The following is a 26,742-nucleotide window of genomic DNA, read 5'->3' on the forward strand; positions in this document are numbered from 1 at the left end:
GGAATAGATATTCATAAATGCACCAGAAAAATGAATTTTCATTCGTTTAATATTAAAAAACAAAATAGCTTACATCTGAATAGATATGAATTAGGAAAATTATATCACATGTGATAAAGTAGGATGTATAAACAATACACTTATATAAATAACAGGCATACAGAACATTCACGTGTATAAAAATCTATGGTGCTAAATAGCAACACAGAATACATGATACAAATCCAAAGCAGAATATTTTTTAATGTACGTATGTAATGGCAGCTTAATGGAAGAGGGAGAAAAGACATCCTTACAAATCCTTACAGCATTTACTACTACCAGGAGGACTTTGCATATTTACACTTTAAGTACCTAGCTGATACTTACCATTAGAAACAGTAACTAATAAACCCATCCCAAAAAGAACAGGACGTGAAAATAACCAAAGAATCGGTACCAATTTTGTAAAGCCATAAAAAATGTCAAATCAATGTACAGAATATCAATAAAAAAAGACAACAGCTTGTAAACCTTTAGCATGAAATATAAAACTAGAAATAAAACATGTTGCAAATATGATTTTATACATACAAGTTATCTACATTGATAAATGCCCTCTAAAATGCTGAATGGTAATTTACATGATTTAGATTTATTCTTGTGTGATGTATGAAACTATGTCAGTAACACTTGTCATTTCATCTTCTTCGTTTTCGGGATTCCTTGCTCGTAACAAAGTATCGATCATAAATCCTCCATTAGGCTGTGGCACTGGTGTTGCTACACATGGATTTGAAATAAAAGGAGGGACTTGTTCAGGTGGAGCATAGTTAGGCTGATACGATGGCCGAGGTATCCTTTCTTCACTTGTATAGTATTGATGATTTTGATAATACTCGGGAGACCTCGGAGGAGCATAAGCATCAGGAAACTGAGAATACAGTCTGGGAGGTGTTCCAGGATCTCTTTGAACATGTGATCGGTTTGAATATGTGTTGGGTGATGGAGGGCAAGGTTAAGGTTCAGGAGGAAACCTTATTTCACCTTGATAACTGTCCACGGGTGGAGGTACCGGTATAGGAATTGCTTCTGGTTCTGCAGACGGATTACCATAAAAGTGCTTCTTTTTTCTGGCTTCTGAGTATGAATCTAATGATATAAAACCTCTTGGGCTGCTATTTTGTGAGTATGTATCTAAAGGTGTGAGTTTTGATGGGCTGGAGTTGCTAGGATACGTTTCCATCAGGGATGGCTTCAATGGACTTGGTCGAGAGGAGTAGTCTTGGAAAGGAGCTAGTGAAGTATATGATGGAGGGAAACACTTTTCCTCAGGTGCAGTATATGAAAAACCAGGCAACTCTTTTGCTGGAGTATATTCAGCTTCTCTTTCATAAATAGCCGATTTGCTAGGATGTGGATTAGGCACACATGTGGTAGGAATTCTCTCTAATGGTACTTCATCATCACTATCATCTCCTTCATCGATGTTACTGAATGGTTCCATAATTGTGCTTGTGAAAGGCTTGCGCTCAGGAATAGGTTGAATAACTGCCGGCGTTTTATTAATACTAAAGGTCTAAGAAACTGAGAGATTTGGTTGAGAAATATTTGAAGGACCTGGGGCTTTTGCAGCTAATGGTAAGCTTTCTTTTTCTTTTGGAACTTCTTTATTACTTTCTTCTTCAGGTGTTGTACCATGCCCACTCTTTGGTGATTTATCATAAGGAATAACACAGGGCACCATTTTTGTAGCTTCCTTTTTAACTGTCCTGAGAGGAGCTTTATCTCGAACTGTAACAACAGTGACTGTTTCTCTAATTGGTTCACGGGGCAATACATTTGGAGCAATGTCTCTTTTCAATAACATTTCTGGTTCAACTGATTTTGCAGAAACTTCTTTAGCAGATTCTTTTTCAGTTGGACATTTATCTTTCACAACTTGTTTAGTACTGTTTTCATCGTCATCTTCAGCAGAGTCTTGTTTGTCATCTTCTGATGAACTTTCCTCCTCTTCACTCTCATCTGAGACGATTTTGTTCTCCCGCTTCCTCGGTGCAGATTCTCGAGAAGTGGATTTATCATCATCTTCACTACTAATGGCTTTCTTATTTATGTTGAGTTTTATTCGATTCCCTTCACAGCTTTTATTGACTTTCCACTGATCTTCTGATTTTTGACTGCTTTCACTTTCTTCGATGGAACTCATGCTCTTTTCAGATTCAGAATCGGAGCTGACCCATTTACGAACCTTTGGTTTTTTTCTTTGGCTTTGTTTCTTTGAATGATGCTTCACTCTCTTCAGAAGATGCTGCTTTTCTTCGCTTTGGAGTTCTATAATGATAATAATGAAATTAATATATATATGCCTTTCTACATTTTTGAAATTTAAACATAAACATTAACACATAATTTTAATATATATTTACTGTCCAATAAGTTTTAAAATGTATATTAACCACTTGCGCTACGATTAAACTTCACCGTTGCAGTGCCGTGTGCTACACTATAACAAGCGGTAAAGTGTTTCATTTACGCCGCCCGCGTCTGCGAGTGCAATCCAGAGCTGTAACTCGAGAAATAAACTGTTTGAAATTAATCATGTCTTGACTTATTTAATAACTTTTGACGAATGGTAATGTATTTCACAGAGAAAATCTTTTTAATTAACAACGAACTTATTTAATGAAAATGAATATTCAAATAATAAATGATGTTCATACATTTTAAGTCAGCACTGTAAAGTTAAAATCTCTTACATAGTATTTTAATTTCTAGAAATTCTATATCATTTTTCCAGGTCTTCCATTAAAGTGTCAACTGAACTTCGTTGTCCAAACTGCTAAATTTCATCTCCAAATCTGTCTAATGCAAATCCATATGTTCCAAAGGCTTATTATATGCAATGGCCACCTTAACAGGGTTAAATACCCTTTCTGTTCTTTTATTTTTACACCTATATTACAATACTTGTCCCCTTTCCAATAGGTTGATTTCGTATTATATGTATAAGGAATAGTTTCAAGAATAAGAATATATTGAAATGGCATCATTCTTATTAAAATTTTTTACTTTTCTATTTACTTTTTAATATCAGAAGCATTTTTAATTTTGCTGGTTCCTGTGAAAGCTTTTTTATGAAAAAATTATAAACCATACAATATCTCTTTTTAAAACTGAACACTTTCTGCTCTTTATTAGTATTTCCTCTTTTTATGCAATTCAAAAGATTTTTCTTTTGACATTATGATACTGCTTAGTTCTGTGATTTGACATCTGATTTGAGCATTTTAATTTTACCATTTATTTACTTACAAGTCAAATGAGGAGAATTACACTATTTTTAGCAATATACAACATAAAAGATATAAAAATAGATGTGCTAATTTTACTGTATTATGAATTTCAAAGATGTCAGCTAAGATTATAAATTTTGATTGTTCTTTTTATTTAAACAATGTACTTTCTAGTTTTACATTATGTCAAATCAAAAGCTTTTAAAATCTAATGTTAGCAAGAGGAGAAATACATGAGTAAATATGGTAGAACTCACTTTTTGGGTTTAGGTTCTTGCCATTCTTCCTTTCCCTCGTCTGATGATAATTCTCTATAACTAATATTCTTTTGTGCAGCTCGTCGAGTAACAGGCCTATATGTGTCACTTCCTTCCTCATCCCAATCTTTATCTAAAACAGAAGATTAAGAAAGCATTAAAAAAATAACAAATTATAAACATTTCAATTGATTCTCAGATGTCACAAAATAATATATTTAAGTGAATAGATTATAAGTTTACACAGCAGTGCTTGGTATAGTAAGTAATTAATGACAGGACTTAATTGTAGATAATATGGAACTGCTTATAAAATTGGATATTTGTGTAAATATGGCAAAATTTAATTCATAAATTAGACTCACCAAAATAAAATAAAAGTATATTTCACTGTATTACATTTAAAGTAATGCAAAAATATACTGAACATTATAATGTACTCTCTATCCCTCTAGTAATTTAGAAAGTAACATATTCTGACATTTCATCCTAACGCAAAGATGATGATTGGTGGGGGATGCAGTTTCTGTACTGTTCTTTATAATTTATTGCTCTAAGTAATGGTAGGAGTAAAAATTATTCTTTTTCCAAGAAAGCAGTAAAATATGGGATGGATATTATCACATTTTATGAAATAAATCTTATGTTTTCCAATCATTTATAATTGATAAAGTGCATTTACTTTATATTAAAAACTTTTACTTGAGGAATAATTTGAAATGTGTTTAACAAAACAAACAAAAAACAAATTAAATAAAAAAAAATAAAAATAAAAATAAAAATCCCACTTTTATAAAAGCAGAAAAGTTCTCAGCCTGACCCAGAGATGGTGCTCCAAACAGCAAAAATTTTTTTCCTGCCTGGATGCAGGTGTCATTAGTTCGAAAGACAAGTTTCAACATGCTTTCTCAAGTAATTTGTCTACAAGAATTTTCGTAGTAGACGTCTTGCATGCTATTTGTTAAAATGGATAAACTTGAATATTATGCAGCCATAAAATTCTTTGTTTTGGATGGACTAAGCCTTAAGGAAATTCATCCGAAGTTGAAAAAAAGTTTACAAGGGCTCTGCTCCTGCCATGTCAACCATTAAAAATTGGGCAGCTGAATTTAAATGTGATCGACCATCCCTCCAAGATGACCCACATGAAGGACAGCCAAAACCCGCAACCACACCAGAAACCATAAGAAAAAAAGTGTATGATATTGTGTTGGACGATAGGCAAGTGAAGGTGTGTGAGATAGCTGCAGATGCTGAAGCTCTGGGGATATCAGATTTGCAAGATCTGAAAAAGTAGTTTTAGTTTAACTTCACCTTCCACATTTTAACGAAGCAGCATTTAATATCTCAAACATTTTATACAAATAATGTAACTAAAACAAAAAAATTATTACCACTCAAAAAAATCATAACATTGAAAATCTTTTAATCTTTTCATCACAGGAAATACAAATAATTTTTATGGATATAATATTGTTCAAGATATAAATAGAATAAAAGAATGAATATTATGGCTTGTTTAAATTTATTTTTTATATTTAAAATCTTTATTCAACTAATACATTTAAAAAGTAATGAAAGATAGTGAGTGTTCTTGTATATTTATCAATACACTTATTTCAGTGTGGAATATAAGCGAATCATAAAATAAGTTCACCTTATGCAGGAAATTTCTAAGAAAGGTATTTTGATAAATGCCGTTGGTATACCACACATTAAAAGCAGAAAGTAATAGTTTCACTGTAGCATTAGTGATTAGCTGTTATCAGCTTTTAGAGGATAAATTCAGGTTTTTATGTGCTACTCTCTAGGAGGTATTAGAACAAGCAAAAAAAATTCAAACAAGTAAACATTTAGAAAGTGTTTTAAACGTTTCAAAGTTTTAAAATGTAGAAGAACGCTTGAGGCACGTTACGGCCGCCCTGTGGAAGTCTCACTTGAACGCGCTAGACACATTACGGACGACGGAGAAGTTAAAGCTTTTTTTTTTTTTTAATAAATATTAATCTTTTTAATAAAACCTCTAATTAATGGCTTTTGAATCATATAGAATGAAATACTAGACAGAGTAGAATTACCTGTAAGAAAATGTCATGAAAGCAAAAGACACTATCTTAAAAGAATTTGATGGATAATACTGGTTTGACAAAAGTTGGGTTGGCAAGAGAACTGGATATTTCTGTGACAACACTAAAAGCGGTTGTTTATAACAGGAAAAAAGTTGAAGATCAGAAATTTGTCGACAGTCTGCTTCAAAGTATAAAAGCGCAGAATAATGATATTGACAGCAATGATCATTATTAAGGCAGAACATTCAATTCAATTTAATCAACATTTTATCTTTCATCAAACATTAAAATTATAAACTTAACATGAACATTTCAATGATAGTCTGTTAATCTTTTCTACTATCTCAGTTCTCTGGTTGTTAAGATTGTATTACAACCATGAACATTGAGACCAAATATCTCGTACTAACCTGAACTATCTCTTCCTCGTCTTCTTCTTCTCACTTTTCTTCTTGCCTTCCCTCTTGTTCTAACTATTCTCCATTCACCAGAGACTCCACTCTCTGGGTCTGATTCATTACTTGATGGAGGTGGAGCATGTTCAGAATCAGTGCTTTAATCATAAAAAGAATTACAATTATATACTGAAAAAACTGGATGTAAAACAAAAAGCTTTAACAATATCAAAATAATTCTCATATATTACGTCTTAGTATTACAATATGCAATGAAAGGTTTCTCTGCCTTCAGTTGGTGCAAACGTATTTAAAAGTTCCTAATGTAGTTCCTGATGATGGTAATAAATCCTTTATTGATTTAATAGAAAAAAACATTAACTATTCAAAAACTGAGTTAACTTTTACTTAAATTCATTTAAAAGTAAATTCTAGATACAGTGCAGCACAATCTATACGACTCTCATTTATACATCTTTTACATTTATGTGCCATTTCTTCTTAGCCCTATTTATTTTAATAGTAAAATATTTCTTTTACACATCACATACACATTGTTATATGTCACGTTTATTTGACTTAGTGCACTAGTTTTACATTATGTAGTCCAAACCTTTTCAAGTATTTTTCTCAGAAATAGGAATAGAAGAAGGAAACAAAGGCATGAAGTTTCACAGTCTGGTGTAAAGTTGAAAAACCAGTTCATAAATAAAGCGAATACTTGGAAGGAAAACTTTTTCCCTTTAGAACAGAAAGCTGTGTTAAGTGTAATAGACAGAGTAGAATAGCCTGATAAAAAATGTCATGAAAGCAAAAGGCACTATCATTAAAAGATAAAGTTAAAATATTAAAACAATTTGATAACACTGGTTTGAGAAAAGTTGAGTTAGCAAAGAAACTGGATATGCTTGTGATAACACTAAAAATTTATACATCTTTTACATGGTATCGCTTATGGTAGAAAAAATGTTGAAGAAAGAACCAGAAATTTGTGGACAATCCGCTTCAAAGATATTGCCCGTATGAGATGGAAAGTTTCCCAAGGTCAAAAGCTTAAAAAATTTATAAAAATGCATAAGTGAATAATAGGATTAATAAATTTTTGGAATTATATATTTATTCATGGATTTTGATACTTGCACTTGATATACATATGCTCTCAGAATTTAAATGATATTGTAGATTAGTTCACAGCAATTATTAATCATTTATTTGTTTGCATTAAATTTCATTTAAATTTAATTCACTTTAAATTTTCTTTTTAGGAATAGAGAATGTTTGTTAAATTCAAATATACAAGGTATGCATATTATATAATTTTCAAAATTTTTTGTGGGGAAAACTTAAATAAATAAGAGCATAAAATAAAATATTATATTTAATGCATATAATAATAGAAATAAATTATAAAACACGAATATAGATCAAATTAGAACAAAAAACTTAGAAAGTTGCAGACAGTGGAAAAAGCGCATGGGATTCGAACTCACGACCCCATATGTTAAACCTGGTCACCGTCAACTTTACCACAAAGCTAGCATCACACGGTCTATCAGCTTACACGCAGACCGAACGAAAGACAGACTCATAAAATCTTCCCTCTATTGTGAGTAGAGTTATATATAAGAATACCTTTCATTGTTACATATTCAAAGAATCGTTTTAATAACGTTCGGAACAATGAATTTACTAATAATTGTTTTAGGCTTTGTTGAATTAAAACAAAAAGTTAATGTATACATTTTTAACAATGCTTATAAACCATAATCATTAGAGATATCAAATCTAGTGGTGCTAAAATCTTACGTGTGGAGCTTATTTGCTTGTTATTTTTAATGCTGAAATCGCATTCGAACCATTTTTAGAAATGGAGTTCTTTTTTTTTTTTTGACAGTATTGTGTTACGTTTTTATACCAACACCCTTTATCGACAGCCTATTGGGCATACTTATTTGTTTTGCGACTGCCTTCCTTTTGTTTTCTCGAAGAGAAGAGAGAATTCGGGAAAATAATTGTAAAGATCGTGACTTGTAAAGATCATGACTTGTGAAGATCGTGACTTAAAGAGAACGTGAAATATAAATAATAAGACAAGAACTTGCATTTTACGGTGTGGCAACAAGAAGAGGTTTCGAAAGATTTTTATATATTTTGTTTTAGAGAGTTTAAGATTTTTAGTATTTTAATAGTTGTAAGAGTTTTAACTGCAGTAGTTAAGAGTTTAAAATTTTGATAGTTTAGAGCTGCAGTATTTATTTATTTATTTTTTTTTTTTTGGTTCTGTTTTAAAATTTAAATAAAAGTATTTTGTTTATTCTGAAAAATTAGCTTTATTCTTCCTACAAGATTCAATATTCATTATATTGAAATAAGGAAAGGATCTTTACTACCGCAGCCGGTAGGATAGGGATTTACCCGCATATAATTACGAACCCAAATAACTCAGGTGAGAGCTCAATTTACCTTGTAAACGTAAAATAATTAATTAAGATTATGAAAAGTTAATTATTGTTTCCGTCATGGAATCTTAGTTTATTTACTTGTCAAAGTAATGAATACGACAGTGTTCAAATGTAATTTCGTTTGACTCGCCAGAGTAAGTGAACAACACATTAAGTATTGATTCCACTGATTGATTTTGGTGCCGAATAAAATTAAATTCATTATGAATTATATTAAATAGAAAAAGAAAAGAATTTTTTTTTTTTTTTTTTTTTTTTTTTTTTTTTTTTTTAACTAAGAGTCTATTGGCTGAATAAAATCGAGACATGGCTTTTATGGGACGTGGGAAAAAAGAGGATTTGCTGGCTTTAGCTGCTGAATTAGAAATTCAAGTAGATCCAAGTATGAAAATCGTGGCGATAAAAAATGAAATAATTCAAAGTGATACATATGATGAAGCATTTGCTAAAGAAGTGTTTTTAACGATTATTGAAGAGAGGAAAAGAAAAGAAGAGGAACAGCGAAGAAAGGAGAAAGAAGAGATTGAGGAACAACGAAGGAAAGAAGAGATTGAGGAACAACGAAGGAAAGAAGAATTAGAAGCACAGCAGAAAAGAGAGCAAATGGAGTTTGAATTGAGGAAACTCGAAATTGAATCTCGTGTTCGACTAACACAAACTCCACCAACAAATGAAAATGGACATCATAATTTTGATTTAATTAAGCTTATTCCCAAATTCAATTTATGACACGATGATATTGTGATTTATTTATCCTTATTTGAAAGACAAGCTAAAAGGACAAAGATTGATCCTAAAGATTGGGTTTCATGTTTATTGACTTTAATGCCATCTGAAATCATTCAATTAATTGGTAGAGAATCTGAAGAAAATTTTGAAGATTATGAGTACATTAAGGCCATTTTATTGAAGAGATTTAAATTAAATCCTGAAAGCTTTAGAAAAAAATTTGTGATGCACCAAAAGAGCGCTGAAAAATCATGGAGAGATTTTTGCTGCGAAATTACAAGTTATTTTGAAGAATGTATCAATGGTCTTGAAATCACAAATTTTGCCGCGTTAAAAGACTTGATTATTACTGACCAAATTAAGAAAAGAGTACCCTATGAAGTAAGTGATCATCTTCTTGACGACTGGGCGAAGTTCGTTTCTCCAACCAAATTAGCTGATAAACTTGACGAATATGACAGTGTTCGTAATATCTCAAAACGGACTGGTGGTAATTCATCAGCAGACAGAACTAATAAAAAATGGCAACCTCATTCTCCACTTCCAGAAAGAGCTTTCAGAAATAAATCGCTGTACGCTGAAAACACGCCAAGAGTGTATCCATCCCGTAAGAGTGACGAACCACAAAAGCCTAGTTTCAAACTAACTTGCTATAATTGTGGAAAAGAAGGTCATACATCTAAGTTATGTGCCAAAAATCGAATACCAAGAAGTGCTTCTGCAACAGCACAAAACAACTTAATACAAACACAAGCACCCCTTACAGAAAAAGAAAAACCAGGAGTGCTAACTGCCAAGATCTCTATTCCTGTCTCAAAGTCAGTGGACGTGTCTAGAAACATAGATGAATTAAAACTTGTCAAAGTTAAATGTGGAGATATTATTTTAAATGGAATCGTAGACACGGGAGCACAAATCTCAGTAGTCCGTGAGAAATTGGTTGACAACGTACCTTGCGAAGGAGAAAGTAAAATAGAGATATCTTCTGCTTTTGGTGAAAACGAAATTACTCCACTAAAGATTTTCCAGATGAAAATTGACGATGATTTTTCACGGTAGAGTGTCCATTACGTGTGCTGTTTCAAAAAAGCTAGTTTGCTATTGAGATTTGCTATTGAGTTCTTCAGCTTATGAAACACTCTGTGGGAATATCGAACTGTTTAACTGTGATCGTTATTGGGATGCATCCCCCTTAGAGTACAAAGAGACAGATGATAAACCGTTACCAGTTGAAGAAAATACTACAAATTTGGCTGTTGTTAATCAGCTTTCCCAAGAAAACGTAGAGTCTGGGAAAACAACGAATAGAGTAAGACTAGAATTCAAGACACATCAAGAACAAGACGAAACTCTGAAAAAATGCTTTGAATGAGCAAATAAAAATAAAAATTCATATACTTTCGATGATGGCATATTACTTCATTCCGAATATATCTGTGGTGAAAACATTAAGCAAGTTGTGTTACCTTTAGAAAAAAGAAGGGAAGTCCTAAGAATGGCACACGAAATCCCTCTTGCCGGCCACCTCGGTGAGAAAAAGACAATTCAACGAATCAAGTACTCATTCTTTTGGCCTACTATTAAGCAAGATGTTAAAAATTCTGTGAAAGTTGTAAAGAATGCCAATTGAGGAGAACAGTTACGTACAAAGATCGAATTCCAATTCAACCTATTGTTAGACCGGAAACACCCTTTGAAGTATGGAGCATGGATTGTATCGGGCCATTAGAACCTCCATCCAGGAGGGGTCATCGGTTTGTGATATGTGCAGTTGACCTATGCACCAGATGGGCAGAAGCCACCCCCGTCAAAGACATAAGTGCGAAAACAACATGCAACGTTTTGATGAGGTTTTTTACTCAAACTGGATTTCCAAAAGTGATTTGTTCCGACCAGGGAACTAATTTCACAGCCAAACTCACCCGAGCCTTTGAGAACTTACTTGGTGTGTCTCCACGATTCTCCACTCCAGGACACCCCGAGAGTATGGGGGCCGTCGAGCGTTGGAATAGAACCTTAAAAGAGATGATGAACAAAAATATCCAAGAACATGGCAGAAAATGGGATTTGAATCTTCCCTATCTCCTGTTTGCCTACAGAGAAGTGCCACATAGCACCACTGGTTTGTCTCCCTTCCAGATGGTATATGGAAGAATACCACCAGGACCATTATCTTTGCTGAAAGAGATATGGACAGGTGAACGTAGCATTCCAGTTACAGCTTCCCGTTCAATTGGAAATTATCTACAGGAGCTTTTAGAAAAATTAAGAAAAGCTCATGACATTGCATCAGCAAATTCCAAAATATCTCAAGAAGAGTACACTTCAAGATACAATTTACGTTCTCAAGAAAAGACTTTCAATGTTGGGGACAAAGTCCTCGTGTTAATGCCATCATCATCACATAAATTGCTCAACACGTGGCAAGGACCAGCTACCGTGATCAAACTTACCAGGCCACACTCTGCCAAAATCGAAATGGAAAACGGAAGTATTAGAGAACTCCACATAAATAAGTTAAGGCCATATAATGCTCGTGTAGATCACGTTGGTATCATTTTTGACCAAGATGAAGAGTTTGGAGATATCCATTATGCACCAGCAGATCTTATGAATAAATCTGCTGATGATATCTGGACCCATTTACAAAATTTGAAAGGCGACTTAAAATTTTACCAACGGGAAGGACTATTTAAAGTACTAAAATCTTATGTAGATGTTTTCAGTAGCAAACCTGGTCAAGCCAATGTTGATGGTCATGACATCAAGGTTACAGAAGGATGTAATCCGAAAAGATTGAGGCCCTACCGTGTTCCTGTTTCACTTCAAGAGGAAGTCGATCGTCAAGTTAAAGAACTGTTAGAATGGGATCTTATAGAACACAGTGACAGTAACTGGGCACATCCTATAGTATGTGCTGCAAAAAAGAATGGCGGCGTTAGACTGTGCATAGACTTCAGGCTTTTAAATAGCTTCACAATTCCGGACGCCTATCCGATGAAGATTGCTAAAGATTTACTATTCGAAATAGGGAAAGCCAAATTCATAACAGTTCTCGATTTAACCAAGGGATATTGGCAAATTCCTATGAAAGAAGAAGCTAAACCCTACACAGCATTTACCACTCATTCCGGCCATTACCAATGGAAAGTTCTCCCTTTCGGTTTGAAAAATGCTGGAAGTACCTTCCAAAAATCAATGGATAAGGTGCTTGCAAACCATAAGAACTACTGCCGTTCATATATTGATGATGTGGCAATATTTTCTGAAACTTGTGATGGCCACCTCTATCACATCGACCAAGTGGTTCAGACACTGAGAAACGCAGGTCTAACCGCAAATCTAGAAAAGTGTGATTTCGGAAAGAGTCACGTGAAGTTTCTAGGACATGTGATAGGTTCTGGCACTCACTCTCCAGATCCTGAGAAGGTAGAAGTCATCAGAAATCTGTCTAAGCATACCACTAAAAAAGAAGTCAGGAGTCTTTTAGGGCTAGCAAGCTACTATAGGGATTATATCCCAAATTTTTCTGAGATTGTTTTACCTCTAACAAACCTTACAAAGAAGAGTGTTCCAAATAATATTCCATGGGACTCTGAAAAAGAAGCAGCTTTCAACAAACTTAAAGAAGAGTTGATTAAAATGCCATCTCTGCATACTCCGGACATCAGCAAGCCCTTTCAACTCTATACGGATGCATCTGCTTTCGCAATTGGAGCGTGTTTAGCTCAAAACGACGAACATGGCAAAGAAATGCCCATAGCATTTTTCAGCAAGAAATTAACGCCCTGTCAACAACGATGGTCAACCATCGAACGAGAAGCATTTTGTGTCATCGAAGCCTTGAAAAAATTTTACACATGGATTTTCGGTGCCAAAGTGCAGATTGTGTCTGATCACAATCCCCTCACCTACTTGACCCAAAGCGCCCCTCATGGTGCTAAACTGTCTCGTTAGGCCTTAGCGTTACAACGGTATAACATGACTGTGACATACCGCAAAGGAAGTTCACATGGGAATGCTGATGCTCTGTCAAGGTTAGCTGTTAACTCTTTCTCTCTCAATGAACTCTGAGCAACATTGTCTCTACGGTGAGGAATGTGCTTCTTGTGGGGGGACTTGGAAAGATCGTGACTTGTAAAGATCATGACTTGTGAAGATCGTGACTTAAAGAGAACGTGAAATATAAATAATAGGACAAGAACTTGCATTTTACGGTGTGGCAACAAGAAGAGGATTCGAAAGATTTTTATATATTTTGTTTTAGAGAGTTTAAGATTTTTAGTTTTTTAATAGTTGTAAGAGTTTTAACTGCAGTAGTTAAGAGTTTAAAATTTTGATAGTTTAGAGCTGCAGTATTTATTTATTTTTTTTTTTTTGGTTCTGTTTTAAAATTTAAATAAAAGTATTTTGTTTATTCTGAAAAATTAGCTTTATTCTTCCTACAAGATTCAATATTCATTATATTGAAATAAGGAAAGAATCTTTACTATAATGATAAAAACTCTATTAACCGTAATGAACACAAGTTTAATGCCGGAAACAAGGTACGTAATTTAGATTTCCTTGATTCATATGCTGATATTAATGAATTTAATGATGATTCGTTTGATGTGGACATAGACAGTGACATCGATCTCCTCGAAGTTAATAACGAAGCTTTTGATAATAACCATCTTAAGTTGCATATTGATAGCGATACTGACCACATCGGCCATTTTGCCAAAGATTTCGATAATAATTCTTATGATGTGCACAATATCAGCGATGAAAAGCAATTTAATTACCTCCAACATGAAACAGAAAAGGATTTTGATTTTCTAAAACCTGATAACTCAGGTAATCAAATAGGCACGAACAGCAGTATAACCATCTTGAACCAGGAAGAATTCAGTTTGAATACCTCTAGTGAATCATTGGATGCTGAATGCATTGTATCGCTAAACGATCTTGGAGCACAAAGAGACATCGATTCTGGTAATCTCCTTAACACAAATAATGAACCAAAAATGAATGGCAAACTGGATCAAGTAGACAGAACAGAACTGAAACCAACTGAAGATTCTGAAGAACAGCTCGTTGATCTCGTCGTTGGTACCGTCCCTGTTATCTGCTTTGATGACGAGTACACTCAACATCCTTCTTCGAATCATAGCAAGCGTTTCAAAATTTCAAACATAAGGAAAACATTACTGAAATATTTCTGCTTTAAAAAATTAAAAATAAACAAAGGACTTAAAACATATTATATAGATCTGAGATAAGTTTACACAATTTCAGTTTGTATTCGTGATAACTTTGTTTGCCATGACACCAGTCTCGACTGACCAGTACTTGCCTAAAAATTGGACATTGACTGACCAGTGACTGACTAAATGACAATCTCATTGACTAAAAGTAGGACATTGTCTGACCAGTGACTGACTAAAAATTAAACATTTTCTGACCAGTCACTAACTGACGATCACATTGACTGACCAGGGCCTGCCTAAAAATTGGACATTGACTGACTATGTGACGGTCTCCATGATTGCCCGTTGACTGACTAAAAATTGCACATTATCTGACCAGTGACTTACTAAATGACAATCTCATTGAGTGACTAGAAGTAGGACATTGTCTGACCAGTGACTGACTAACTGACTATCTCATTGACAGACCGGAGACTGACTAAATTTGGACATTGACTTAGCAGTGACTGAGTGACGATCTCATTGACTGAGCACTGACAGACTAAAATTTGGACATTCACTGAACAGGAACTGAGAAAGTGAAGATCTTCTTGCCTGACCAGTGACTGAATAAAAATTGGACATTGACTGACTAAGTGACGATCTCATTGACAGCCTAGTGACGGAGTGACGATCTGATTAACTGACCAGTGACAGAATAAAAATTGGACATTCACTGAAAATCGACTGAGAAAGTGAAGATCTCTTTGCCTGACCAGTGACTGAATAAAAATTGAACATTGACTGACCAATGACTGACTAAGTGACGTCCTTATTGACTGAGCATTGGATTTGGACGGAAGAAATTGCCTTTTTCAATAAGAGAGAGGAAAGATGTTTTCAGTCCGATCGATTGTGCTACAGCTGAAATGGAAACAGAAAATCATTTTAAAATTCTTTTCTAGAGCTACATTTCAGAACTGCAAAATTTAAATGAAATTATATGGTAACCGGAAATTAAAATATTATTTGGAGTTAAATGCCGTTGCTAAATTTTTTTTTTCTTGTGCTCTTAAATTAATTTACTAGTTTACACACCATATTCAGTTATGATTTACCAATATGCTCTATTTTAACTATAACTTCTCATTGAATTAAGTTAAGCTGTAGCTATTATTGAAATTTTTTAGGCATATTTTCCCTTGTTGTCTGTGCTCCCAATTCGAAGTGACAGTCAGCTACTTCCTTTTTGTTTTTCCTATGTGATTTGTCGGCATTTCGTATAAAAAAACCTCCAGATTATCATTAAAACACAAATAAGGATGTTATTTTGTATTGTAGATTTTTTTCTCTCTCTGGCCTTCATTTCAAAACTTACTATAATAAATGAGAATATTTTGCTTTTCAAACGAAGTATTTTCAATATGTGTCCCATAGCAATATGCCCTGTGTTTAAGAATGCTAAGAGTTTTACCCTGTTTGATTCCCCGCCAACGTGCTGGCTGCATGGTTGGCTTCTGCAGGTTTCCTTATCTCGATGTATATTAGGCGATTTCCCATAGAAAGTTCTCCGCTAAGCCATCCCTCGCGCCAGGCAGGTAACCATCCTTTTCTTTGCCCTTTTCAAATAACCTAACTTTTACTCAAACAAATCAGTCATGACATGAAATTTGGAAGAAATTAATTTAAACAACTTTTATAAAAATATCTCGATTGGACATATACTGGAAGTTAAAGAATTTACACCCCACGGATACACCCAAAACAAATATTAAACTGAAAGCTTTCAGACTTTGTATTGCGCCCAAAGGGATCATTTTTTCATTTGCAGACATAAACGTTTGGACAGAATTCGGGCTAATGTCCCTCTGCGTTAAAAATATTTAAAAACAGCGTATTTTATAAATTAGAAAATGAACCTTTCATACACTTTCATATATTTGAATAAATATTTATGAGGCATTATTAATAAAAATGAGAATAAAGGAAACCCTATGAATAATCCTGAAACGTTTAGTCTGAAATTTAAAATTCAACGTAACTATCGCAAATGACTGAGTGCAGGGGGTGTTCAGGTAAAATCAAAATGAAAATACTTTCTGAGCAAAATAAATTAAATTTCAAAACAATTTTTTTAATAAATTTTAAATTTTATTTACTAAATACTTATCAAAACATACATAAACGTCACTAATAACGACACAAACAAAAAATTTCAGTTAATATTATTTTTTCTGAGCGAAATCTATAGGAAATTTCTGTTGGTTACACTTTGCAATCCAAACTTATTGAGAGTGTAGGGATTTATATTTATTTTAATTAATAATTAAAATTTTATTTTAACTTCGCTATAAGCCTCCATTCTCTCATTATCAGTGCCAGAATAGTTAAATGTTGTAGCGCGCGTGAACGAATGCAAATTTTCTATTTGGGAGGAAGTAGTTAAAAGCCGAGTTTCGGTAGGGAAGAGAAAGAGTTAGGCTCTAGCTGCTGTCTCTGCCGTGGGTACGTTTGCTTATTGCTGGTTCAAGTGGCTTGATTGCATTGCTTTGCTGCCACTAGTTTAGAAGGGGGTCTAGTCACGGGATCTCGCTGAGCCCTGTAGACTATTTATATCGCTTGTTAATATCTTCAAATTTTAGTTTCTTTACCTGACTTTCAGTTACCGTCCAAGTAGAGGCGAAGTTTGTTAGCGTCGAGTTGACGCATTGCAAATTTAAAGAGTTAATAAAGGGTTTGAAGCATTTCTTCTGTGTAGTTTCCTGCTACTTCAGTGTACAGATAGAAGTTAACCTAACCTGGACTCTACAGCTAAGTATTAAATTTCCACTCTGACCTTTATTTCAAATGATTCTGTTAACTTATAAGGTATTTACTTCCAGCATATGCCTTCGTGGTGTAACGGTAATGCTTAGTAATAACTGATAATACTTAACGCGTATTCGAGAAGTCTAGGCGGTTGGAATCCCGGCGAGGGCACTAAACATTTTTCATGTACTCCTGTTTACAAAAAAAAAAAAAAAAAAAAGTTTATATCTATAGCGGCGCCCGAACTAAAAGGTGGTTGACAATAATTCGTCACCACCAGGATTTAGTGATTGGGTTCCTTAATCATCATTCTTCTTTAAAAGGGAGAGTATATGAGGTATTTTCTCTCTCCTTCTAGCATGCTTTCCTGTTGTTGTAACGGCGGCACACTCGGCGCGTATTCGAGAGATCCAGGCTTGAGTCTCGGCAAAAGCATTGCTCATTTTTTCTATTTAAATTTAAATCGGAAATAAAGAAATAACAAAAAATTTCCGATTGCTTCAAAACTGGAGAATAAAAAATAGCGACTGAATTTTTTTTTTATTTTTTTATTTTTTATTTTATTTAATGCCCCCCCTTTTTGTTGTTGTTGGCATATACAGATTTTTTTTTTTTTTTTTTTTTTGTGTGTGTGTGTGTGTGTGTACGTAAATAATTATAAACTTTTTTATTTCGTACTATAGCGTTCCGCTACAACATCTCATGGCGTTTCGATTGCAGAACAATGACCAGAAACGATCTTTAGCACGAATCTGTTTCAATGATCAGTCCGGTTCTTTTTCGTAGATTATTTATTTTCAATAGCGGGGGGGAAGGGGGAGTGTTCACATGTCAGTGTTTTCCCAAACAATATATTATTCTTATTACAAAAATTCTTCATTTGTAGTTTTTCTTGTGCATTACTCACGTTCGTTTTTGATGTCAGTGAAAATAATGTAAAATTGACTCGAAATTTTTAAAATCTTAAAACTTTTTATTCAAATTCTTGGTGCAATAATTGATGCAGTATGAATACTAATTAACTGACTAATTAAATAGATTTGTGGGCCGTGTAAAATTGCTTCCAAATGGCGGGTCCGCCAGTTTGAGACCGCTGCATTAAACCACCTAGGTGTAAGGAATTCAAATCTCCTGAAGGCTCATCACTCTCTATAAGCCACTGCATTTGCAGTTAAACTTCCTGTGAAAGGCACTTTGAAATATGTCCTATTGTACATTGCATTTTCGTCTGTGAGTAAAACTGGATAAAATGCAATGAAGGTAGTTTCATACTGTGAATTTTATTCGTGAAATTGTAGGGTGATTACGGTTATTTCGGAGCGAGGAAAACGAAAAATATGCAAAGCACTCATCGGGATTTGTATACCGGATGCTAGCCGAATGTGCTTCCAATTACACCACAAAGGCATGCTATGAAGAAGGAGAGCAAAATACAAAATATAGCCAACCTTCTGTAAAACGATCACCTAAGTTTCCAGACGATTTTGGTATTCCGTGGACATGGTCGTCTTACAGAATGGGACTTTCGAGAATATTTTATTACACTCAAGTTAAATAAAAATGGAAGTACTGCTATCGATTTATTAATAAAATTATGAATTAATTACCAAAATGCCTTGTCCACCGGTGGAAGAATGATCAAGACCCACAAACAGGTTGGCTGCATAGGTATTTACTATGATTCTGAACATGCATAACGTGAAGATGAGTCAATTTTTCTTTAAAAAGTGCTCAACAAAATCTTCCTCTTAAGCAGATAGCTTCTACCCTATTCAAATAACCTAATCTAGCCAAGATTCATTGTGAATAATTTAGATATGAAATGAAACTTCGGAAAAAATTATCATAATTTTCTGAAATACTCTGAAGAAGTAAATGTGTTTTAAAATACAGAAAATAGTGTTACGAATTTGGTATTTAAAAAGCTAATGTTAGTTCAATTATAAATTAAATGGTTTTATTTCCCGCGCAGTGCAGCGCGTGACGAATATTAAAAGAAAGCTAAGCCGGAAAAACTGAAAATACAAGAGCACGTGCATTTAACATTAAATAAATAAATATGTCTTTTTGATTTCGAGAAAGTACCAGAAAATTCTCGCACGCGATTTAAAAATCTTATAAAAGGAGGAAAATCTCTCAGTTCGTGGTAATTACTTAGTTTGTTGTTGTTCAGAAAACTGCTCTTGTTGATTGTAGCGAATTCGCGGATTAGCTTTCTTTAGCTGTTTTGGAATTAAGTTCTATTGGACATTTGAGTAGTTAAAAGATAACTACTGTGAGATATTGTAATACTGCATGATAATTTGAGAAAATTTAAGCATTTTTGTTGTGATAATAATAAATTTTTGTTCATTTTTCATCGGACTTGTGCATTCATTTCGTAACGAACCCGTACGCACGCAACAATTTTTGGTGTCAGAAGTGGGATTTGAATGCCAATAACAAGAGGAATGGAAGAACCATTGAGACAGCTCATTACTGCTTTTACTGCGTTCCAAGAAAAGATGGAAGCTGGCCAAAAATCTTTTAAAGAAGAAATTAAAGAGAAAATGGATGTTGGTCAAAAATCCGTACAGGAAAAGATTGAAGCAGGACAGGAAAAGATTGAAGCAGGACAAGAAAAGATTGAAGCAAGACAAGAAGAGATGAAAAGAGAAATTACCAGCGTAATAGAGAACAAATTCGACGTTATGGAAGGCAGAATTGACGCAGCTGAAAATAAAGTTGGAAACATTGAAGAAAAAGTTTCTTCGGTAAAAGAAGAAATAGAAGAGAGAGTTTCTGCCGTGGAACAACAAATTAATGATAGAGTTTCTGCGGTCACCAAAGAAGTTGATGATTTAAAGAAATTCGTAGCGACGGCAGGGAGCAATCCGGAAGGTTTTAAATTTCTACCCATGCTTGCTCGTCCCTCTCTGAAGCTATCGACTTATGATGGCAAGACCTCCTAGCAGGTGTATAATACACAATTTTCTATCGTGGTGGATGTGAATGGATGGGATTCCCAAGCTAAGGCCTGTCATCTCGCCGCTTCTTTAAGAGCCGACGCAGCGGACATCCTTCAGACTCTTCCCGATAACAAAAGGTTACATTTCGAAGCTCTGTCGTGGCCTTCGAGATTATCTCGAAGGCCACGGCTCTGTCCGGCGCCTTGGAGCTGCGCTTTGGGGAGAAGTGGTTAAAAGACTACAGCAGGTTCCAATTAAAATCTCGTCAACAGAAGCCTACCGAAACACTTCAGGAGCTCGTTCACGGATGTTGAAAGGCTGTCCTATCTCGCCTTTTCGGAATGCCCGACAGAAACAAGGGAAATCCTGTCCCTGCAATACTTTATCGACGGCATCCGGGATACTGAAATACGGAAAGCTCTACGAATGGCGGATGTGAAAGATATAAAAAGTGCTCTGTTGTACGCCATGAAATTCGAAGCAGCCCAGCAAGCAACTCATAGAGACCGCTACCCAGTCAGAGCTATGCGAGTCCACGAGCCAGTGGATCAACTGATGGCTCGTTTAGATGATTTAGCTAGAGAAGTTGATGCTTTGACACGGAGTAGGAGGGAGAACAAAGTGGCTCTAATGTGTTGGAAATGTGGTATTGAAGGGCATATACGACGGCAATGCAGAACACCCCGAGGTACGGAAAATAAAACAGATGATTTTACCAGACAAGTCAGTGGCTTGAGACGGAACAGAAGTGAAAAGAAACCAGTTCTAAAGTGCTGGAACTACGGTGTTGAAGGCCACATTTGAAGGAACTGCAGAACTCCCCAGAGCACGGAAAATAAGACAGACGATTTGAACAGACAATTAAATGCCATCAGACGAAAAAGGAGCGACAAGAAACCAAAGTGCTGGAACTGTGGAACTGAAGGCCACGTACGAAACAATTGCAGAACACCCCAGGGTACGGAAATTGAGACCATTTCTCAGCAACGACGCAGGAAACAAATAAATGACCATATCAAGGAGCGGAGGTTGCCAGATAACGAAAAACCTTGTTTTAAAGCACTCAAGATTTCTAGAGTGAGTGGCAACAGTAACGGACTGTCCATCAATGGGCATATCGATGGAGTTCCTTGCAATATGATCATTGACACAGGAGCTAATGTTACCATCATTAGGAAAGATGTAGCTGAACACTTTAAAGATAAACTTATTTGGACGCCATCCTGTGTTACCCTTCAGACTGCGTCTGGTGATAAGATCGACATAGCTGGGAAGTTAAACGTGAACATCACGTTTCGAAGTGCCGCCTACCATCACTCGGCTTACGTGGCGGACATTACAGATCCATGCATACTCGGATTGGACTTTTTAAGGAAATACAATTGTTGCGTGCGTACGGGTTCGTTACGAAATGAATGCACAAGTCCGATGAAAAATGAACAAAAATTTATTATTATCACAACAAAAATGCTTAAATTTTCTCAAATTATCATGCAGTATTACAATATCTCACAGTAGTAATCTTTTAACTACTCAAATGTCCAATAGAACGTAATTCAAAACAGCTAAAGAAAGCTAATCCGCGAATTCGCTACAATCAACAAGAACAGTTTTCTAAACAACAACAAACTAAGCAACTACTACAAACTGAGATGTTTTCCTCCTTTTATAAGATTTTAAAATCACGCGCTAGAATTTTCCAGTACTTTCTCGAAATCAAAAAGAGATATTTATTTATTTAATGCGCGCGCTCTTGTATTTTCAATTTTCCGGCTTAGCTTTCTTTTAATATTCGTCACGAGCTGCACTGCGCGAGAAATAAAACCATTTAATTTATAATTGAACTAACATTAGCTTTCTAAATACTAAATTCGTAACACAATTTTCCCTTAGACTTCAAAAACAATAAGCTATTTTCAGCATCTGAGGACATGACTATCCATCTTCAAAAGGGATCCTCGCGTGGAAACGCCGACGTCTCATGTGAAAGACCCTACTCAGAAAGCTGCCGAAATCATACTAGGGTCGGAGAGAAGCACCAGACCACCAGCTATTCTCCATCGCAGATGCTCTTCGGTCGAGACCTTCGTCTGCCTTGTGACCGCCTGTTTGATCGCCGTACGGATGCGCCTTCATCGCCTGAGAAACACATCCAAGATGTCCAGGCCCGTTTTGAAGTGATGCACCGTTCCGCACGAAAGCGAGTGAACTTGGCGACGGAGAAAGTGAAGACTAGCTACGACACAAGAGCTACTGTACATCAATTCCACGAAGGAGACAAGGTGTGGTTGTGGAATACGACTCGACGGAAAGGACTTTGACCGAAATTACAGTCACCTTGGGATGGCCCGTGCACAGTCCTAAAAAGGCTGAATGACATCGTGGTTCGGATTCGTAAGTCTTCGAACTCTAAACCTAAAGTCGTTCATTACGACAGGTTAGCTCATTACGATGGCCATAGTACGTAATGTAAATAATTGTAAATAGTATAAGACCATGGTCCTTTTTGTTTTTAAATGTGTATTTGATTTGATTTGTATTTAGTATTTGATTTGCATTTAGTATTTGATTTGTATTTGATAGCATTTGATTTGTTTTATTTATTGCATTTATTGTTCATGTTGTTTATTATTGTGATGTAATGCTTATTAACGCATTTATGCCACAGTCGTAAGTTTAGCTTCCTGTCCAGGGATTGTACTTCCCGGAACGTGCAGTCCTTGGGAAGGGGGCAGTCTTACGAATTAGTTCAATTATAAATTAAATAATTTTATTTTCCCTCGCAGTGCAGCGCGTGACGAATATTAAAAGAAAGCTAAGCCGGAAAAATTGAAAATACAAGAACACGTGCATTTAACATTAAATAAATAAATATGTCTTTTTGATTTCGAGAAAGTACCAGAAAATTCTCGCACGCGATTTAAAAATTTTATAAAAGGAGGAAATCCTCTCAGTTCGTGGTAATTACTTAGTTTGTTGTTGTTTAGAAAACTGCTCTTGTTGATTGTAGCGAATTCGCGGATTAGCTTTCTTTAGCTGTTTTGGAATTCAGTTCTATTGGACATTTGAGTAGTTAAAAGATAACTACTGTGAGATATTGTAATACTGCATGATAATTTGAGAAAATTTAAGCATTTTTGTTGTGATAATAATAAATTTTTATTCATTTTTCATCGGACTTGTGCATTCATTTCATAACGAACCCGTACGCACGCAACAATAGGTTTTATATATGAAATAATCACAGACAAATATGATAGAAATTTTGTTCAAGCTTTAAAAATTCTTCCTATTTGAATGATGGTTTTCACTGCAAATGGGATTTGTTTAATTATGGAAAAGCACACGAAGGCTATCTGCCTAAGATGCCTTCGTGGAGGACTTTCCAAGGGAAACTGGCTCGTATTCATGTTGCACATGGGGAAAAACAACATTCTTGAGTTGGATAACAAAATGAGAAGTAAATCAACAAAACCTATTGATCAGTCATTAGATCGCTAGAATGTTGCACTCAAAATTTATCTCACGTGATTTGTTGCTGATAAATTTCTATAATGTTTGTAAATTTACTAATGAATGCAATTGGCTCAACAAAGTATTAATATCAATTGTCTCCCTACCGGTATAATGGTTAGCGTCGCTGACTGCCGTGCCGCAGGGCCCGGGCTCAAATCCCGGAGTACGCGTGAATGTTTGTAAATGTATAGTGTCCGTGCGGCATGGGGGCACTCGAAATATCCGGCGAGCCGAAATTCCTCTCGAAAGCTTGTGGTAGGGAAAGAGGGGTGGAGACCCTCGAACCTGTCCCCTCCAGGGTGCTCTTCATCAAAATTGAGGGCGAAACTGAGCTAAATCGCACTATCACCTGTAAGGTGCTCATGGCTGTTGCCAACGACGAACGTAAAACTTGCGCTCATAACCACGAGGAATTTCGTTGGCTTAGACTGACTATAGATGAGACAAGTTGGCATTAGCAACAACAAAATGAATATTTTATTTCGTTCCTGTTGTTGCTTCTGAGTCTGTTCCACTTCTTTCTAACTGAGCTTGTTTCTATTATCCTTATTAACTTCCAAGGCCATGATTTGCCTTCACATAAAGTGCCATATAAAAAAAAAATAAAAATAAAAACTAATGTCCAAGCTTGCAGTCTGCCTGCAGCACAGTCTAGCCATGATTTCCTCCAAGCAGTTCATAGTCCACAAGTCACTTGCCAGAATTTGTTAGATTCAAAGCCAAGGTAAATATTAAGAAATGTAATGCTGATTTTTCAGTTACTGATCTTACCTTACAAAGTGCCAATCTGTTCATAAAATTTCTCGAGTGGATGAGATCGTTTAAATCTGGTAGGTCGACCAGAGTTAAATTCCTGGTGAATGGGTTGTATAATGTTTTCATAGTTTTCTCATGAGCCAGATTTCTTCAGAAAATGTGCCACTAAGGCATCGCTCCGTTTAGGCAGATAACTCTTACGTGGTGTGCTTTGATCTACTAAGACTTTTAGACTGTTATTTTGCTAACCAGCCTCAAAGAGAGAAAAATTCACAGAAATGGGCTGAAAGAAATAGATTTACAGAAAAGAACTTTGATATTTTTTATACTGTTGTATGTTTCTAGGATTACATAGCTTTACGAAAGTTTATATAAACAATTACATTGGTTATTAATAGTATTATACCGTAGGTTGCTAGTGAGATTAAGAACATTCCGATTCCTCTTCTTTTCCTTTTATTCCAAAGGGCGTTATCCCAGAAGGCTTATTAATTTCGTTTTGGCATTTTGAGTTGATTCACTATAAACGGAGAATCACTTTTTAAATTTCTGCCACCAAACATTAGAGCCCTGTATTATATTTAAAGAAATTAATTAATGAGGAATATACATCAATGTATGGATGTTTCTCGCATTGTGATGAAACAAAGCTACCTAGAGCCATTCAATTCTGAATAACGTACATCTCCGCCCGAATATGGGCATCTGGAAGCCCGAATTTTGAATTTGTTTTATTACCTATTTCCTGTTTTGTAATATATTTATGAGTTTTTAATTGAGAAACTCAACAATTTCAAAGCGAGCCATGGCAACACTGTACGGGGGGGGGAAATAATCTCCAGCGCGCGAGACTGTGTATCGGAAATTTTAATGCTCTTTTAAATATTTTGCGATATTGCTGTTGAATTGAATTTTATAGTTTAAGTGTGAAGAACGTGAAATTTAATAACTAAAGGTAACGCACAAAAAGTTAACCCCCTTTGGGCGTAATGTAAAATCTCAAAGCTTTCAGACTGTTAGTTCTTTTTAAATTAATTTTTCATTTATTTATTTTTGTAAGTTGTCGTATTTTACAGAGCTTGTGACACATTTGAGGTGTTAAGATAAAAAACTGGACATGCAAGAATTTTTGCATGATAATTATTATACTGTTTCCTCCGGAACAAAAATACAGGAGTCGCGACTTTACGTGATTGCGGTTAATCTTATTCGGATATTGTTATCCAACTGTCGACGTCCAATTCGGTTAATAGGATCAAAACATCGATTTTTTAAACCGAATTAAACAAGTGGCCAAATAAAAGTTAAAATCATGAAATAAAGATAAAATAGAGAAATTGCTAAATGACAAAGACATGTATCCAAATAGTGGATCTAAAGTGGGCTTAATAAAGATGAGTTGTTAGAATTTAACGCTAGGCCGGATATTGATGGGGGAAATTCTGAAAAGTTTCATATTTTAAATTACGTCCAAAGAGGTCTCTTTTTAACATTTTGTGTGTTACCTTTATTTGTTAAATATCGTGTTTTTCGCACTCAAAACATAAAATTCAGTTCAAGATGAATATCGCAAAATAATTATAAAATGAGCTTATCTTAAGACTTTCCGATACACGGTCTGGCGCGCTGGAGATAAAAGTTTTTTTTTTTTTTTTTTTTTTTTTTTTTTTGGTACAACGTTGCCACTGGCTACTTTTAAGCCCTTGAGTTTGTTAATCAAAAGTTCGTTAAAGTTTTACAAAATATGAAATCGATAATAAAACAAATTCCAAATTTGGCCTTCCAGATGCCCATATTCGCAGGAGGATTACGTTCTTCAAATGATGAATGGTTCCAGGTACCATTGTTTTATCACAATGCGAGAAACATACATACATTTAATGCAGATTCTTCACTGTTTAATTTCTTTAAATATAATACAGAACGATAATATTTGGTGGCAAGAATTTGAAAAGTGAAACAACGCTTGTAGTGAATCAACGTATGTGTGTGTGTGATTAAGGCAAAGCCTCGATGGCTATCTGCCTAGGGGGGGGATGCCTTCGTGGAGGGCTTTCTAAGGGAAACTGGCTCGTATACACGTTACACATGGGGAAAACCACGTAAACACCCATGCAGCCACCCGTTCGTGGGATTCGAACCTCGGACCGAACTACCAGTGTTCAGCGACTTTACCGCTCGTCCGCTGGTGGGCCTATTAATTACACAAATAAAACAGTTCGGGTCCTTCATGTACTATCGTACATTCTGTAACTGTTACTATTATAATAGTAGCTGTTAGTAATGTAATAGCTGTTAGTATTGTAATAGTAGCTATTAGAATTGTAATAGCTGTTAGTATTGTAATAGTAGCTAT

The 26,742-nt window shown here is 35.1% G+C and overlaps 1 protein-coding gene across 2 annotated transcripts in view; it reads right to left on the minus strand.

Annotated features, from left to right (window-relative positions):
- Positions 1-545: 545 nt before the first annotated feature.
- LOC146998777 (uncharacterized) overlaps positions 546-26,742 on the minus strand; it is an 86,670-nt gene continuing 60,473 nt past the window's right edge. The window contains exons 1-3 of one of the 2 annotated variants that reach the window (XM_085811600.1): positions 6,012-6,150; positions 3,533-3,665; positions 546-2,313 (exon numbers count right to left, since the gene is read on the minus strand). In XM_085811600.1, the coding sequence (XP_085667726.1) occupies positions 1,559-2,313; positions 3,533-3,653 (876 nt within the window). In that variant the 5' untranslated portion in view covers positions 3,654-3,665; positions 6,012-6,150 and the 3' untranslated portion in view covers positions 546-1,558. Of the gene's footprint in view, positions 2,314-3,532; positions 3,666-6,011; positions 6,155-26,742 lie in introns of those variants that run through there. The other variant, XM_085811601.1, reaches the window with a different exon arrangement.

The sequence above is a fragment of the Stegodyphus dumicola genome, chromosome 2 (genome assembly GCF_044657685.1).
Source record: "Stegodyphus dumicola isolate Sdum_Otavi_A_Nest chromosome 2, ASM4465768v1".
Classification (NCBI taxonomy): domain Eukaryota; kingdom Metazoa; phylum Arthropoda; class Arachnida; order Araneae; family Eresidae; genus Stegodyphus; species Stegodyphus dumicola.